The 19,623-nt window shown below is 30.7% G+C and overlaps 1 protein-coding gene across 2 annotated transcripts; it reads left to right on the top strand.

The window, feature by feature from the left end:
* Positions 1-1,967: 1,967 nt before the first annotated feature.
* On the top strand, positions 1,968-9,373 carry LOC107437566 (uncharacterized). 2 transcript variants are annotated; one of them, XM_016049625.3, is made up of 3 exons: positions 1,968-2,548; positions 4,745-5,307; positions 8,228-9,373. In XM_016049625.3, the coding sequence occupies exons 2-3, from the start codon at positions 4,754-4,756 to the stop codon at positions 8,427-8,429; spliced, it is 756 nt and encodes a 251-aa protein (XP_015905111.1). In that variant the 5' UTR covers positions 1,968-2,548; positions 4,745-4,753; the 3' UTR covers positions 8,430-9,373. The 2 variants fall into 2 exon arrangements, with proteins under 2 accessions (XP_015905111.1, XP_071042746.1); XM_071186645.1 differs by lacking the exon at positions 1,968-2,548 and having other exon boundaries at positions 4,384-5,307.
* The last annotated feature ends 10,250 nt before the right edge of the window (positions 9,374-19,623 follow it).

Here is a 19,623-nt window from a genome sequence, read left to right as displayed (position 1 = left end):
GTACTCCGGTGTGATACAAAGGTACCACAAGCATGCGCGCATACTTTTTCTAAAGGAGTGGGGGTACAAATTGGCATCACAACACAAGTGGTCTGCTTTGAATGACCTGGAGAAGGAAGACATGATCATATTCAACGCTTGGAATAGTATTCCTGACTCTTACGATCAGCTGAAAAAGCTCGCTTTTGCTGTTCTTTCCCTTTTCGGTTCTACATATATATGCGAACAATCTTTTTCAAGCATGAACATTATCAAGAGTAAACTGAGAAGTCCTCTTATTGATGAGAACTTGGAATCATGCCTAATATTAAAAACAACAGCATACAAACCTGACTTACGCAAACTTTCCAAGGAGATGCAAGCACATTGTTCGCATTAATAAATATTTATTAAGTATGATATTTAGTTTTATTTAGTGTACTACTTATTTAATGTAATAAAAGTTTACTAAACAAGCAGATTTGGCTCCTAACTTTTTTAAAAATTGCTGTAATGTTCATATTTGGCTCTTAAGTTTCCCGACCGCTGCATTAAGACATTAGTCTATAAGACAAAAGACATTAGTCTTTTTACGTTAGACATTAGTCAAACACTAATTGTCGTGTTACACTGAAATTCCTGTTCTAATTACGGTAAAAAGTACAGGTATTCAGAGAGCCGTTACCTTTTACCGTAAAATCCATTTTTACCCGAACGTGTTTCGAAACAAAAAACTGATGAACCGTACTTTTTTACAGTAATAATTACTGTTAAATCGCTGAATAACTCCATCTAAATAAATATTACAGTAAAAATTACTGTAGAATATTTTGCGGTAAAAATGGATTTTATGGATTAAGCAACTTAAGTACCAGTAATACCATAATTATATAGGATATTTTTTACCGGGTACTAATTATAAAACTTATTTATAAAGATAAGTAATAAGGAATCAGAAAATGTAATGAATTAAATATTAATAGGCAACTAAGCATAAGCGGATAAACTAAGTCCCTTTTTGAATTTGTAATTATGCTAGAATATTACACAAAAATGATGAATGCATTAAGAAAAGATTACTCAAAATTTAATAAGGCAGAATTTTGCTTCGTTTTCATCTGAAATGTTTTGTAAAGTATTTTTTCTACATAAATTTAATAAACACATTACAAATTTAAGTTTATATATGTCCTTAAAAGTAGAGAAAATTTGAATGCCTGTAATATTATTAATTCAAAAAATAATTTTTAGTTCAGCCATCAGAAACATTATTTTTTAAAAAACAATTAACATGAGCAAATTGGCCCCATTAATGTCTTATATTAATGTTCCATATATTATTATTTGCCATTTGACAATAACTCTGAGGATAAATAATACATATGGTGATATTGTCCTAGTTTATATTTAATGACAATAAATGATAAAATATCTAAATAGCTATTTAATCATGTATTTTTTGAGATTTAATTGTATTTCTCATTTGCAGAAGTTTCATTATTGTATGAAATGTTACTGATGTTTCTATTGTAATTTATGTTATAGGTGTCGGTAAAACCGTATAGAAACATTTCATTGCAAAAATGTTCGGCTTTCTGTAGAATACCGATTCTTTCTATAGAATGCTGAAAATTTGCCGGTAAAGTAGGAAACGATTTAACTTTTTCCATTCTATAGAATGGCAAATAAGAAACCTACAAAGTATGAAATACATTAGACATTCTATAAAATGCAAAGGTATTCTAGATAATACCTGTGTTTTATACATAGCGGGATTGTGGGTAATATCCAAAATAATCGACCTAAAAATAACATTAATATTTTTGAAATGATGGCTTTTTTTCATGCTTTATTTAAAAAAGCATTTTTCATTCTATTGAATTTTAAATAGGAAAAATTCAAAAATAAAAAGCTGAGCTCAAAAGTTTGTCGAAATGTTCTAGTAATACATATTTTATTTATAATCGTTTGCAGTAATAACAAATTTATTTATATCGTCTGTAATTGAATATTTTCCTTACGGAAATAAATAACTCTAATCTAAATATGAATACCAAAAACGTGTAAAGCAGATTGCTTTAATTATTTCTACTGACCGTTATATCAATGGAGCATCAAAGAAAAACAATAGAGAATGTTCATAAACATCTTCCAGTTATCTCACTATTGCAGTGATTCAGTCATTTATTTCTTCAAGTCAAAGTTGCGATCAAAAACAATCGCAAATTGGACACAGATTGCAATCTGTGTCCACAAGCCGAACGAGTGGAAATTTTTTTTAATAAAAACTGTGTTACTCTTAAAAAATTTGATTGTATCATCAATCTAAAGAGGGTGTAGTATAAACGGCACGCAAATAGATTCTTATAGAAGAATATCTTAATAAAAAAGAACATGCACCATTTCCGCCCACAACAAAAGTCTGTTTAAAGATTTACAACGAATTCCATGCTTGACCTCTCTCCAAGGAAGGGCGCTTCCGCAGAAGTGGTTTACTGAACTCTTAGAACCCCGTATATAAAAACATGAGAAATGAAATAGAACGTCAGATCATAACTACAGATTCAAGGTAAGATTCCATATCATAATTCCTACTAAAACGTTTTCGTTCGGAAATATTCTACTTGAAGTTATATTTCTCGTACGTTAGAGGAAAAATTCCGAATTCTTATGTTGTATACAAAATCTTTATTTCAAAATCACCTCTTTTTCTAGCTATCATGGCGTAAAATATTATTTTAGACAGAGAGTACTTTGTATTTATCAGAAATGATATTTTAAGGCGAAAAAAATAAAGATTTATTTAAGCAAACTATTTTGAAAATTTGACACATTTGTGAAATCGTTTTCTGATTTTAAGCTTTTAACTGTCTTTTAACTATGTCTAAAACCATAAAATAGTGTAAAAGCTGACGCACACTTATGGTAAAGTAATAATAATTACACTTAGCTACAAGTTGAACTTCGTACAAGAGAGTACTTTGTAGTTATTGGAAATGATATTATAAAGCGAAAAAAATAAAGATTTATTTTAGCAAACTATTTTGAAAATTTTACACATTTGCGAAATCGTTTTCTGAGTTTAAGCTCTTAACTGTCTTCTAACTAAACTACGATGTTCAAAAACACATTATAGTTCATTTCTGACAATAATCGTTTGAAATTAATATAAAATATCAGCACTTATTTGTTAAAGGAAAAATAAAAGCTTACTTTATCTGCATTCTATTTATTTGCATAGTACTTTACATGTATACTATTTGCATAAGTAATATCTTTGTTGTAAAGCAAGGATAATATTGAACAGTTTAATATTGTAATTATATTATATTATAGTTTAGTTTAAAAAAACATTATCATGACATATTTTATCGACTTATTTTCTTTTTATTATTTTCTTCTAAATTTTAGCCGAACTTTTAAACTGGATTTGTTTGCATTTAGAAAAAATGGAAACTTGTTTTATAATTATTTAGATTTTACATTTATTTCTTAAAGCTTAATTGTAAATATGCAAATATTTTTAAAACAAATCTTTATACTTTTAGAACACCTGTATACATAATAAATAAAGTAAATGATAGATAAAATTTAGTTGACATTTTTTAATTTTCATTTACTTACCTTAAATTACTAGTCTCACTATCTTATCACCTTGCTTTAAATACGTTAACAAAATTTAAATTTAAAAATACTTTTAAAGTAATTATTTTCCAGCCAAGTATCTGTTTGTACGGTTAAAGTTCACGAAAATTCAACTTAAATTTAATTTTTGAAAATTCTTCTCTAAAATAATTCAGCCTTTAAAATGTGTCGGAGGTAATAAAATTGAGAAACGAGATTTAAAAAAGGAATATTATGAAATTGGGATTATAAAGATTAGATGAATTATTGTTTTGAAAGATTATTGTTAATTAAACTTCATAAATGTTTTATTTTGTTGTAATGAAATTTGAAGGCAGATTGTCATTTGCTTTTGTACGTGTCAATAAAATATTAGATTAAGTCTTAGGAAACAGTTAATATAATAACAGTTAATAAAATATAATCTGAAATAAAGAAAAACAAAGTATTCTCGAAAATATGACGGTAGAGTTTTAAACTTGCTTAATAAAATAAGTTTAAAACTCTAACGTCATATTTTAAAGAAACTTTGTTTCTCTTTATTTCAGATTATATTTTAAGTAAATCATTTATGATAAAGAAATAAATTAGAAAATTATGAGAGTTTAAAAAATATTTAGAATTGAGTTAATTTGTTGACAATTTTTCCATAAATTATATAGGTTGTTCTGTAGCAGTTAAAATGTAGCTCTTGAATCTTTCCAAAACCAAAACCAATTAATTTTATTACAATAAATTAAGCTGCTTCAGATCTCTAATTAATAATTAAGTGAGGGAGAAACAAAACCCGTTATTGACGTCTGTTGAATTTTTAGTGAGGAAAACGGAATGAAAAATTTCAAGTTTAATTGCCTGGCGAAACTTGAATGTGCTTCTAAACTTTGCTTTTAACCTTCTATTTCTTTCGACAATCAACCAAATCTGGCTTTCCTCTGTCGTGATTCCTTAAATATCGATACTGTTTTTGTTTCTCCCTGCCTAACTATTACTTTATGACCACCGATGTGCATATTTTTGCTCTTTTCCCCAAGTATTTAAAAAATATATGTTAAATTTTTCGTTCTGTATCACCATGTATATTACATGAAAATATCTTTTATTAGCCCTAGAAACTATGTATTGATAGTTCTTTTTCCCTTAGCTATTCAATATGTCAATTCTAAAATTTTTGATGATGGCACTGGTCTTGGTAATCGGTCAAAATCTAGTGAACTGTGGTTTTTCCGATCCTCTTGACAATCCTGCCAATGTTGATCACGTGATTACCTCTTTGAAAGTCCCCAAAATAAAAGACAACACAACCACAGCAGCAGCAGCAAACCTTGAGCGACAGGCCTTCTTCCCCATGTCAACTTTCGCGACTCTGGGATCTATGGGAGGATTACGAACCATCATGATGGGCGGCATGCTGTATGGACTTTCTCTGATACCCGCCGTAATGATGGCTATGGGTGGGAACGGCTTGAGTGGCATCATGTCATCACTAAAGCTAAGGAGAGACACAAGTTCTGCCAAGCTGCCATTGCTGTCCGAATCACAAACGAGAAGGCTTCTTCAGATGTTGCATTCAGCTTTCAGGCAATGGAATGTTGCAGATGATTTATGCAAGCAACTCTTCGTTTGTCAGATGTACAGACAAGTGTCCCAAAATGGAGTCAGTCCTGATTTGGAGCTTTTCAAGGAAGCTTTACTGCACATGTTGGAGTAAGTTCTTAGACATTTTTTTTAATTGTTAGTTGTCACATTACACTGCTAGAATTCACAATATCGTTAAAATTTGCTACAACCAATTTCTAAGTGGCCAAATTGAACCCTCTATTACCAAACTTTTTTAATTTTTTCTTACGGTACTTTCGTTCAACTTGAACTGAAATACGATATAATTTTGCCCCTTATCAGGATAACTGCAAATTTGCTGCAAATTGCGATTTTAAATAACATTTCTAAAATCTGAACATCATTTATAGAATTATAAAATTTACTATGAAAAATGAAAATAAATTATTTTTTGGCTAAAAATGAGAAAAATGGCATATACATGCTTATAATTTTTCAAAAGAATGTATGCCACGGATTGTATTTATTTTTCCTGCTTCTTTCAAAAATCTAAATTTAAAATATCTTCCCGAATCTTTTAAAATTACTTTCTAAACTTGCACACATAATATTTTAAAATAGCCGCCTAAATTTTAAACTTGCTGCAAAATTTTAAATTCCTATTTTAAAAAAAATATTCCTTAAATCTCGAAAAATGCGACCTTGTATAGAAATTTTTTGATACATGAAACAAAAACTACGAAGAAACGCATATTTCATAAAAATATAAATGTTTATATTCACTTATTCAAATATGAATAAGTGAATCATAAAATTAGATATTATTTAAGTAACTAACATTGTTATTAGACATTCTTCTTAATTTCACTTTTTAATCGACTGCTTATTTCTCTATTGCAACGGTTTCTAAATTTTTTCGACTATGGAACCCTTAGAGATCGACCTTTTTTTGGCAACCTTAAGTGATCGACCCTTTAATGAATAAATTTCATTAGCAATTGTGAACATATTTATTGATGGAAGACTATTAATTATTTTGAAAACATTTAGTGAATGAATGAAGAATGAAATTTTTTCATCGATATTAATCTTAAAATTGGGTTTTAGGTCGGAATTCCCAGTTCTAGGGAAGCATCTTGTTTTAATTTAATCTTAATGCACTGAAAATGAGGGCGCTGAAATACATTTTCCGTTGAAAAAGAACGAAAAAAGCGAAAATAAGTATTGATAGAAAAATATATGGTTAACATTATGAAATTTGGTTATTTCATTCGTAGCGACATACTAATGCAATTTATCCATAAATGCATATCATTTTCATAATTCATTCATTATATTATTATTGGTAAAAAACGTTGTTTTGAATTTTCTTTCTTCACAAGCATTTTAATTGGAATAATTTCATAAAAATGATGGAAATATAAAATATTTAATGAATTATTAATTGGATATAAATATAATTGCAAGTTTGTAAATAACTAGTTGAAGTAAGTACTAATCTTGGTATGCCAGAGACCCTTCCGCGGAACCCTAGGGTTCCGTGGAATACCATTTAGTAAGCCCTGCTCTATTACATTGACAAAAACTCGATTTGAATAATCGAATCAACAGTTCGTTTATTTATTTATTTATTTAAGTGGGCAACCATATAAATTCTCAGTTATAGAGCTGAATACGGCTTAATCAGTGCATGAACTCCAATAATTAAGAGCGTTAATTAAGAACATGTATGAAAAATTATTTTCTTCGGGTATAAATAATAAATTAGCAATTGGATACTTGCAAGTGACATCATCGTAGGTAAATAGTGCCATTTGTCGATTTAGAAGCCAATCAGGTTCGGCACACATGCGCTGCCTGCAGCTATCCAATTAAATATGATTCAAATCACATGGTTTGGTATAATCACTTTACTTTTCCTGGAGTTGCAAGTCGCCTATTGGATGAACGGAGAAAGTTTATTTTTGTGTTTCGAAAATACGTTTGGGTTAATTTTCCAGAAATCAATGTTGATTTAACAAGTGTTTCCGTTAACTCGGACAGCATTAAGATTGGGAAGGGAAAAAAAACAGTGATTGACATCTTTCTGGAGTATGATGAATTTTACTCATTGTGGTTAGTAATTTTGGATATAGTTTACTATATTTTTTTTCTTTACTTTTTTGTAATCTGACAAAAATATATTTGGATCCATTCAACTTAATTTCGTAGCTTAAATTACGCAAAAAAAACAGATTTTTTTTTGCCTTCACAAATCTAAAAACAGAAAAAGGTGTAATGCTAAATTACCCTTCTGAAAATTCTGATTGCAGAATTATATTACCATATAAAATTCTTAGAAATTTCGGAATAACATCCGTTATCTTTTATTCTAATCAGGCTTATTCTATTGGGCTTATTTTAGTCTTTTTTATTTTTAATGTGATTTTTCATATTTTACAATTTGATGTTTTACCTGACCTTACTTTTATATGTTTTTACCTGTATTTTTGACACTTTTATTGTAGGTTGATTTTATCCACTTTGATGTTTTAAGCACTTTTAATCTTTATTCTGTTTTATTTTTATTTTACTTTTTCGATTTTGGGATTTTTCCTATGTGTTTTAATCTTTTTAATTTAGTACTTTTACTTTTCTGTAGTTTGGTACTGTTTAGTCACGTGCAAACGGGTGAAACCCTTATCCGCAAACTCCTTCGGGGGTAGGTCGATTACTATTGGTCTTATTCTAATCAGGCATCAACTACGGTATTTTACATGTTTCGAAAGATAAAGCACCGATACGTAAATATCCTTGATAAATTCATTCGTGAAAATTAAAAAAAGATGAGAAAAGGCTTATTTATCATTCTCCCCTCCTTTTGACGCGTGAGTTTGATGGCGAATGAAAAGATCCTTAAAAGAAGCGGGGTTGACAGATCAGGTACTGAACATGGCATTTTTTTAATTATAAAAATATGTGGCAACTATAATACACAGAAATAGTAAAAATTCAAAAGCATGCATTAAAGTTATCTAAAACACAATAACATCGTTTGGTGTAAAATATAATTATTTACTTTTTGTAGGAAAGGCGGCCACAAGAGGGCAGGAAGAGCAGCAGAACAACTATTGAATGAATACAATCATTACTTCGTTGCAGCTAAACTAGGAATGGATCAAGACAATTGTGAAGAACACTACCAAAAATGCAACCTGAGTCTCTACCCTAAAGGGGATGGGTTCAAAAAAGTCGAAAAGAAAACAAAAGCAAAATCAACAACGCTTTAATGCTGAACATTCTTACATGAGTCCTTGAACTCATGACTTCCGACAATTTCGTTTCTTTTGGTTCGACTGTTATGGCTATAATTTGAAGTTCAATCATACTATTGTTTACTTTGCCTACATGTTTTTCAAAGTTGGTTATTTTTTTTATTTATTTTGTTTATTTATTTTTTTTAGATACCAAAAACATATTAGGCACTTTTCATATTATTCTCTAGTCATTGTAAAGTCCTGTTTCCACCTGATGATAAAAACAGATATTTTCATATATCTTGATAAATTATTCTTTCTTACTTTGATAAATTATCTTTTCTAGTAAGGATCTATGAAATATTTAATTTTTTTCTTCTTCGAAGGAACGAATTAAGAACTGTCGTTTGCTTATTCTGATGCCTTTCTAAGTTTAGTGCTTTAATTATTCGTGATATATTAGATCAATTCTTTATTCCTGTTAACGAATATCTTGTCTTATCAGATATTTTCTTACTTCGATATACAAAAGTTTTCTGAAAGAATAATTTTGACTTCTTAGTGTAAGGAATGAAATTTTTACTATTCTAAGGTAAAATTAAGACTAGTAGAGAATTTTTTTATCGGCCACCCCTCTTCCAATGGTTTTGTGATGTAAACGTCAACAGCTTATTCTCTTTAAGCTTTAGAATTAGAATCTTCAAAGTGAATAATTTTCTCTTTGGAATTGAAATTGTCAAAGTGAAAAGTCAGTCCGTTTTGGTTTGTTTAATTTAAGAAAAATTCAAACCTCTAGGTAATAAAGTTTATTTGCAAGGAAGGGTGAGTGTGTTAAAGACGGGGTATTGGAAAAGTAGTTGCCTATGAACTTTCGGGTATAAAAAGAAATATATTGTTTTTGATTTCGCCTATTTATTATTCATTTATATATTTCTTTTTGTTAGCTGGTATTCTAAAATAAAATAACTTTCTAATTATGTGTTTGTGTATTATTATATATGCATCGTATCAGTTTTGTGTGTTATTGCAATTACAATTAGGTAAATCAAACAACAAAAGAGACAATTATCGAAACTAAACAAAGTAGACAATTATTGCAAAATGCTACACCAAATGATAGGAGAGAATTAACGTAAACTTCCTGAGCCAAATGTCAAGGGATAAAATTATCGCAAAATTCTAAACGAAATAACAAAGGAAGCAATTATCCAAAATTTCCTAAATACAACGAAAAGGAAACAATTATCAACAAAATCCTAAATCAAACAATAAAGAAGAGAATTATCAATAACTATAACCTAAACCAAACGACAATGAAGACAATTGTAGGGTATCTACCACTACAAAATTACAATTACAATTCGCTAGTATATAAGGCCTGTTAGCTAGATTCTATGCTGGGGTACCTTTTCATAGATGAAGGTTGACATTGTCTATAAAAGCTCACCCCCGCATTGGTGACCCGGACGTGATGTGAACATGCCTACCTCGACAGAAACGCCCACTACGATTTGAACACGCCTACTTCGTTGGATGTTCCACATTGAACAGTTGACTTGCTACATGTGACTGCCACATTATCCACCTCCTCGTGCTACTCAGTCTCGATCACACACAACGTAGGTAAGTCGACTGCTAACGGCAACACAGGAGCGACAAGACCGTAGAATTAATACACATCTAGCATTCAGCACTCAAAAGTACGGAGATCTTAATATAGCTCTCCCGGCTTCGCACAAAAAAAAAACAGCAATGACTCAACTAGTGGTATACAGTGGTATCCATCGAATTCTATCACAGATATAATTCTGGTGAGGGAGTACTGTAGGGTATCTACCACTACAAAATTACAATTCACTAGTATATAAACCATGTTAACTCGATTCCATGATGGAGTACCGGGTCATTGAGGAAGGTTGACATTGTCTATAACTACTATCCCCACAACAATTCACAGCAAGTTCTAAATCTAAACAAAGAAAAAGTAGCAATTATCAACGAATTGAGTGGAAAAAAATACCCTTCCCCCGAAAAAATCGTTTATTCAGTGGAAAATATCGCATTTATTGTTCAGTCTTTCAATTCTGGACTCTGGAACTTGGCTAGTTTGCCTTCAGTTGTTAAATTATCCAGGTATAATCTAAGTAATTTCATTACTATTAAAAATTTTAATGTGAGTAAAATAAACTAGATTTAAAAGAAAATACATTAGTGTTATACTTTTGAAGTTTATTTGATAGTTGATATTTTTAAATTTTAATTTTAAATAGGTGATCTTCAATTTGAAATTGAAATGAAGGACTTAGGTATATAGTAATAAGCTACTTAAAAAAATCGCAATTATAGTTCAAACAGTGCATTAGAAATGCTTCCAGATAGATTCTTCACAAGTTTCAAAGATTTCCACTATATAGGGGCTACAATTGATTCGTTTGAGCCATGCATAACGAGAAAAACGGCCGGAATACTAGCAAAGACATGACAAAGTTATTTTTCTGCCTAATAACGGTCAGCCTGATGTCGCGAAAATCGTAAAAAATTATTTGGAAACGCTCAAGTGGGATATTTTACCGCACCTGCTGTATTCGCTGGACATTGCTCCTTCAGATTACTGGTTGTTCCGACGGATGCAGCATGATTTGGCAGGCCACCAATTCACTTCTTTTGCGCAGAAATCGAAAATTGGTTCCTATTGCCTGAGAGGTGGGAAAAGGTAGTAGCCAGCGATGGACAATACTTTGATTAATCTGTTTATTCATCTTGTTCTGAAATAAATGCATTTTTGATCACAAAAAGAAAACGGACCGAACTAATTTGTACACCCAATACCTCAAATTGAATGATATTGCCACCACGTTTTGAGACATACAAGTAAGGAATGATGTCAATATAAAGCTTATTAAACTTATATTTCGAGATATTTTGGTACTTTATAAAGCCTGTCTGGAAAACTGCCCATACAAATTCAAAATACTGTCTATGTATCAATAACATGAAGATTCGCTACAGCAATTCCGTTTTTATAAATGGGAAATATTTTCTTTATCCCCATTTCTATATCTTTGATCTGGATAAAATAGTGGAAATCGATAAAAAAAAAGGGAGCAATATTTCTTACTTCATGTCCTCTTAAATTACTGTATTAAGAAATAAATGTCTGGAGGGATTGGGACAAACTAACCTTAACTGAAACTATTGTGGGAAAGGTAATTTGATTTTTTGCTTATAGCAAAGAGATAAAATAGGAATTTCTAAAGTAAACAAAAATTGATACTGATTTTAGGGAATGCTGCGTATACTTATTTTGATTTATAATGTCTATTTCCAGAAAAGGTATTCGGTTATTTCAAAACAAATTTTCAGTTACCCGATTTTTAAATTAATACTGAATCAATATTACACTTTAATATTAATTATTAGTTATTAATTACCAAGTTATTAATTACCAAGTTATTAATTGCTAGTTTTTAATCATAATTAATTATTACTGACACATTAAATTTGTTTCCCTAAATAGTCCAAATCCGATTATTGATAAAAATAAAAACATCCTGGTCTTTAGAACAGTGGTCAAAGATTTTTTTCTCTCCACTGACGCGTCAAAATTTAAGTTGTTTGGAAGCAAGGAAAGGCTGTCCGTTCATCGTTTAGTTTGGTGAATGTATGACAAATCAGTGTTTGCTACCAACTGTGAAGCATTGTGAAGGTTCACGGATATTTATGGTTTGGGGATGATTTGCCAGTGGCAAAGTTGGAGCTTGTAAGAATAGAGGGAATTATGGATAAAAAATATCATCACAGAATATTGCAGCGTTACGCTATCCCTCGTGGTAAGAGAATAGTTGGTCAATGACTTGTCTTTAAAGATCCGAAAGATTAATCAAAATTGTGAAGAAACTACGTTTCATTAGAAGAAAAGAAAAAAGTACTGAATTGCAGGGCTTGGCTCCCCCAATCCCCCGATATTAAATCTATTGAGCTAATGTTGAGTGTAGGATGAAATGTTCGAAAAATGCGATGTACCAATCAGAACAAACTTTGGGAATCTTCACTTTGTTACTGGAACCAGATCTAACTAGAACATTATAAAAACTAATAAAAAGAATGCCAAAAATATGCACTGTTGTGATTAGGGCTATAGGAGAACATTTCGAATAATCCAAGATTGGACGAAATTCATAAATTACACATAAAATTATAGTACTAACCGCATAAGTGTACCTGTATTAGTCAAAATAAAGTTAATTTATCGTTAATTTAAAGTTAATTAGAGAGTTTTTGAAGATGAGTTAATTGGCGTCTTATCTCTCAATTTCCGATGATAAAACTGACTCGCTTGTATTAAGAAATGGGAGCTCCATGACAAGAGGGGCCTCCATGGCCGAGCCGAGCGGTATCGCCCGCCAAACGCTCTGTTAAGCATGGAGGTGGCGGGTTCGAATCCCGTCGTAACCCTGGATGTATTCTTTGTGATGTCCTTCTCTGTATTGTGCTATCTGTTCTTCTACTTGACAAAGGTTTATAAGCCTTAATTGAGCACACAAGCCTGCAAATGTATGTTGTACCAATAAACCCAGCCGTGAAGACACGGTTCCCAGTAGAACACCGAAGTAAAGCATCACTGGCTGCGATCAGTTTGCGGATGGGTGACCACATGGATCAGTCTGCGTAGGGACCGAGTAGTTCGGTATTGGTCCTCGTAAAACTGTTCTACCGTAAAGNCTGAAGAGCAAAAAAAACTGGTATACCTGCCTAATATCGTGTAGGGCCCCCGCGAGCACGCAGAAGTGCCTCAACACGACGTGGCATGGATTCGATCATTGTGTGAAGTAGTGCTGGAGATAATTGACACCATGAATCCTGCAGGGCTGTCCATAAACCAGTGGGAGTAAGAGGAGGTGGGAAATCTTCTGAACATCACTTGCAAGGCATCCCAAATATGTTCAATAATGCTAGTGTCTGGGGATTTTGGGGGCCAGAGGCCTTCTTCTGAATTTAGACACTTCCGAATAGCTTTCTTGAAACTGTTCTGCTGGAAGACACTCGTAAAACTCCCACAAAACGACACTTTTGCTGACCCTCACCTCCACGTGGTATCGCCTGGACAACGGTTAATCCGGCTAACGAGGGCAGTGGACGTGGGAGCACAAATAGTATCCTACTAAGGAATTCTACTATTCTACCAACTGATATTATCAAAACAACAACTAAATTCTAAAATAAGGAATGATCAAATTGAAGAAAGGAGCACAAATAAATCACATTTAAAAGCAAACCGGTTTGAGAAACTTTCACACGAGTGTAAAATCTCTAAATTAATCTAATTACCGATACATCTTGTAGTGTGAAGATTAACTAATCTTTGATTTTCACATTTAAAAAAGTATCAGGGATTTTCGCCAAGACCGACATATAACTTAGTCATGGATTTCTTTTGACACACCTTTCAAGAAGGAGGAACTTTCGGAATTAAGACTTAAAAACCATAACAAATGACCGTGTACGAAAAAACAATGGAAAATAGGTAAAAACTTAAAACGATAATAAAACTTATATTCGAAAGAGAATTTTCGAACATATAAGTAAGTAGAAACTGCAGAAGTATTTTTAAAACTAAAACTTTGGAAAAGTTTTAAAGCTTTGAAATATTTTTTTAATAATAGGTTTATGCTCATTTAAAAAATAATTATCTTTAGTGTTCGCTTCTTTTTGTGCAATATATAACCGAAGTAACGATAAAATAAACGTATTAAAAAAGTCTTTTCAAATATTAATTCACGATTAAATTAAATATACTTATATAGGATGTATAATGAGTTTTCCCCCCGTCCAAAACGAGGATAGTGTATACTTTGTATTACGTAGACTGAAGCAAAAACGTGTATATTAAGTGCAAATAAAGCAAAGAATTGGACATACTGTAGTTAAAGTTTTCGAAACAGGACTACGTAAAGTTACTGTTGGACACTGAGGGAGGATTTAATTTAGAAAACTGAAACTCTAGTTGTCTTATATCTGTACTTAGCACATGATTTTAATTTTTTTCGCTGCAGAAAATTTTTCTTAACTTGATATTCAAGTTAACAGAAATACCAGAAATTATTTAACCTAATATTTTTTCCGAAAATTTACTGATAATTTATTTATATAGAAAAATAATCTAAAAGCGAGGAGAATTTTGCCTCAAATTATCTTTCAAAGTGTTAATAAAGGCGAACGGAAACATAAAATTTCGCATTTATTCATCACAATTTTTATAATTTGTAAGAAATAAATTAAGACATCAGTGAAGTTACTATTGGAGTTTTCGTTGGAAGTTGTTTTTGGTACAATTTCTGCCCTACAAGTAAAAAATGAGTAAAAGAAGGATTAGTTCATTTAGTAAGACATATGATTGCTGCAACAACTAAGTAAAATGGTAGCAACTATTCGTAAGTTAATTTTCCAGGAATAAATTTTTGTAAGTTTTGCTTTCTATACAAAATTGTACATACTTATCCATTTCGAAGGTTGTAAAAAATTGACGAACCATCATTGATTCAAGTAAAGGGGGAATCAATGATGGCCGTACATCTATAGATAGCGAATTTTTGAAATTTCTTTTAAATTATCATTTCTCATATTATTGATTAAGAATAAAAAATAGTTTTAAGAAAACAAGTGATATTTTTTTTTTATTTGTTAGAACTTTTGAGTAATTGATGCTGAAAAAAGCCTCTTCAAGAAAATATGATATAAAAAAAGGTATTTATAGATTTAAATATTTTTATTAAACACTAATATAGGTCGTGGACAGAAAAAAATTAAGATATACCTGCTTATAATAATTCTTCAGCTAAAAATGCATGTCAACACTTCAGAAGTGTTAAGAATATAAGAAGATAGAAAAATAACTGGTTGCAAATTTTTAAATTTCTATCATTTTTAATGAGTCTTATTTTAAACCTATTTCATAGTAATGAAAAACTATAATTAAAACTAGGAGTTAATGTGGGAAAAAGAATTTAAATTTTGACGTTTTACTAACTAAAAAATCACGAAAATTGCATTTTGATACAAACACAAAAACAAAAGATGTTTACCGAATCAAGGGGTAAAAAAGTAAAATTCATAGTTTTTCTTTTATGAAGTTATAACTTTTTAAACAATATATTACAAAATTACTTGCCTACTGTACAGTATAAAAAAGTACATATTATTATTCAAATACAAATTTTCTAAATCTAAATACATGCGGTATCAATATGAAAACTATGATAAATGTATATTAAACGAAATTTTTATTAAAAAAGGATTTTAATATTATTTATAAATAGTAGTACAGGGTGTTCCAAAATTATCTTTACAACTTCAAAAACTCATAACTTCGAACATAAACAAGATATTTATATTCTGTCTTTTGCATGTATTACTGCAACTAATAAAGTTTTTTTTTTCAATAGGCTGAAAAGTTTTTAAGTGAGGATGTGAACTCCACAACAGAAAGCTCAATGCGTCTCATGGCCATATTCGTCTCATGGTTCATAGAGACGAAATCAGATACACAAGTGCAGCGGAACTTCAGGACAAATTTCCAAAGAGACTCAATCCAATCCAGACCCTCCATCCGTGCATGGCACACAAGCTTCATGAGCACCGGATCAGTATTGCATAAAAGTGGAGCCGGACGACCCAGCACAAGTCCAGAAAATGTGGAGCGAATACGGCCATGAAACGCATTGAGCTTTCTGTTGTGGTGTCCACATCCTCACTTAAAACTTTTCAGCCTATTGGAAAAAAAACTTTATTAGTTGCAGTAATACATGCAAAAGACAGAATTTAAATATCTTGTTTATGTTCGAAGTTATGAATTTTTGAAGTTGTAAAGATAATTTTGGAACACCCTGTACAAGCGTTAAACTTAAGTAGTTGTAATTTTAAGTGTTACTAATATTAGCGATTCTGCAGAAATATATAACTAACATTCTAATTTTTATTTTAACGACGAAACAAACTGCAGAAAAAAAGACAACTACAGTGGTAATAAAAAGCTTACCATCCTGAATAACTTTTGATTTCATGATGGGATCTTTACTTTCTTATTAGACTCAATGGTTTGAGAGAGAGACCTTAAATATGCTAATTAAGTACTGCAGGCGATATTTTAAGTTACGAAATAAGACACAAAATATACTTTCTCTGAATAAACATACCCTTTATGATGAATTTGAATTTCTGATCTTCGAAGTTTAAAGGGCAATGTTAAGATAAATATCAACATCGAGTCCCCCAATTAAAATTCTTCCTTTTTTTAATGAAAGAATATTTAGTTTTTTTTTTTTTGTTCTATACTAAAGACGTAAAATATAAATACGTTTCGTCAGTTTTTCGGGTTATATATTAGCAATAATCAAGAATTTTAAACTGAATAACAGCGAAACAAATGCAAATTTCTTAAAAAAAATCTTTTTTATTTTTAATCTTTATTCATAAGAGTATCACGGCTGAAAAAAAATTACTATTTCGCTGCGATTACATTTTTTAAAAAAATCCCTAAAAATCGTTAATCTAAACTATTTAATTATTTCAAAACTAATTCCAAATTCTAACCAATTGAGACTAAATACTTAATTTACAATCACAAAGATACGGGGCTCAAAAAAAATCACAATTTCACTGTTAATAGTTTTCGCTAAATTTAATTACGCAGCAAATAAAAGAAACATTCAAATTCGACTTAAAATAATTCAAAAAGTAATAATCACATAAAAAATATTTTGATGTATGTCCAGCATCACTGGCGTGGTCAGTGTGCGGATGGGTGACCACATGGATCAGTTTGCGTAGGGACCGAGTAGTGCGGTATTGGTCTTCGTTAAACTGTTCTACCGTAAATTGCTCGACTTCGCTTGCAGGTAGTCGGGCTACTGAAGCAGGGATGCCACCCCCTCAGCAAAGGATCAAAATTATGATGGCATGTCTTCGGATTATCCTCAGGTATGTTTCCCAGGCCATTGTGCTAACATACCTGACCATAGTGCGTCACTATAGGCCATTGTGCAGCTCTAGTGCGATGTAAATGAACTACAACATCAAAGGCAAGGAAAGGGATTAGATTTAAAGAAGATACAAGAATTGAGATATAGATATCTGATATGATACTTTTGTTCATTAAAAAAGTTTAATTAAGGTACAATTAATACTCTAAAATTTCATATGATTTTCTAAATAAAAAGGTAAAACATAAAATTTAGTAAATATGCCGAATAATGAAAATCTTGCGACCTCCCAACAGGGTAACTTACAAACATGCAAGTGAAGCACTAACTATACCAATTAAACAAACAGCACATATTTCTTTGAAAAACGTCCTTTCATTCGACAGCAGAGACTCCAAAGAATAGTTTGAGATGCACAGTTGATTCAGTTCACGCTTTCTAACTAAATAGGATAAAAGACTGAGGATTAAATTTAAGTAGAAACGAACTCTAAATTGTTCTCCCCTTTAATCTGCATCTTATTACAGAGTACCAGAATATATTTTACAATTCTCCCACACTGAGTTGTTAACTTGTCAATATTTCTGTTTTAAATTCTCACGTCTTATGGATTTGCATAGACTTAAGACTTTGCATGAATAAACTTTAAATGTTAGTTATTCTGAAGTCTGGAACTTTACTGATCTTTGCTGAAAAATTACAAAATATTTAGAAGAATTTAGCTGCCGGGATTTTTAAATTGTGACAAGCGTGGGTATTCAATGGTTTATTTCAGCTTAGAGTTATTTTTCTTTAAGGTTTCAAACAAAAATATCAATCCTAGTCTCCTAGCAAATTATTAGACGTACTATAAGATTCTATGTGAAATATTAATTATCAAGTGATACTATACAGCTTTATTGTTTTTACGTGACTGAAATCGGTTCGTGTATCAATTGGTTAGATTAGACGATATATTATATAAATTCGACGATTGGATAAATTAGGCAATATGTTATATAACTATAGAGTATTTATTATATCACGTGTTATAATAATATATTATAATAATTAGACAAATTATTAGACGCACAGTAGTGTTTTAATAATTACATGTTTTCCACGAGTTTGTATGCAATAATTTTATATTTAAACACACGTGTAATGGGTTCTTATTCAGATATTTTATATGCTTCCTATTTGTATTTATTTTTATAGTATTGCATTACAATGTTAACCAATTGATACACGGACGTAAACAAATGCAAACCGGTTTCAGCCGCGTAAAAACTATACAAGGTTATTCATAATTCTCTCCGTGGTTTCGAAGAGTTATAAGAAAAAAAACGAAAATGGCAAAAAAGAACATATGAAATTATTCCGAAAGTATTCAAGTTTTAATTTAAGCAGTTGCCGGTAGATGGCAGTAACATGCACCACTGAAACCAGTTGTAGTAAAGAAAAATGGCGTTTACAGGCGGAGGGAATTATGAATAACCCTGTATTTTATCGCCTGGTAATTAAGATTTTACATAGAATTTTACAGTGCATCTAAATTTGGCCAGGGACTGTATAATGATAGGTCAGTATTTTTTCAACGCTTCATGTTTTAAAAATTCAGAACATTGTTTTTTCTGTTTAAACTATAGCGAAGCATAACTGAGTATTTGTAATAAATTTAATTCTTTTATAGACACAATTTTCTCACACGGCAAGACAGATAACTATTAACATAGAATACTGTGATTCTCAACGTTAAAGTTATATATCAGAACTGAGAACAATTTTTTTTTCTTTTCTTTTTAGCAGCGTTTTTATTATAACATTTTTTAAAGAGCGTTTATAATGAACGTTCATGGTCTTTTTTTTTTTCTTCTTCAAAAAATACGGTAATATGAGAAAGTTAAATCAAGATTTTTACCGTTAAATCTTTCATTTAAAAATGATTTTGCTTTCTCCCTAGCTTTTTCTTTTTAAAACAATTAATGTTTTTATATACATTTTTATATGACGCGGCAATAAAAATGGTTTTATTAGACTTAAATCTTCCATTTTTTTTCTTTCTTGAAATACTGTAATAGGAAAACTGAAATGTTAAGCTTTAAATTCTTTTTTCAAAAATGAAGTTCAATTTTTATTTTTTTCTGTTTTGCTTTTTTAGAGGGGTTTTTAGGATAGCATTGCATTTCTTGCAATGCTATAGACATTATCTCGTTTAATGTTTTATGAAGTTTTTTTTCCAAGAAAATATTATTTTTATCACAAGTTTT

This window comes from Parasteatoda tepidariorum, chromosome 10 (assembly GCF_043381705.1).
Source record: "Parasteatoda tepidariorum isolate YZ-2023 chromosome 10, CAS_Ptep_4.0, whole genome shotgun sequence".
NCBI classification, from domain to species: domain Eukaryota; kingdom Metazoa; phylum Arthropoda; class Arachnida; order Araneae; family Theridiidae; genus Parasteatoda; species Parasteatoda tepidariorum.
Note: the sequence above shows the minus strand (reverse complement) of the source record. Positions and strands in the feature narration are given on the sequence as shown.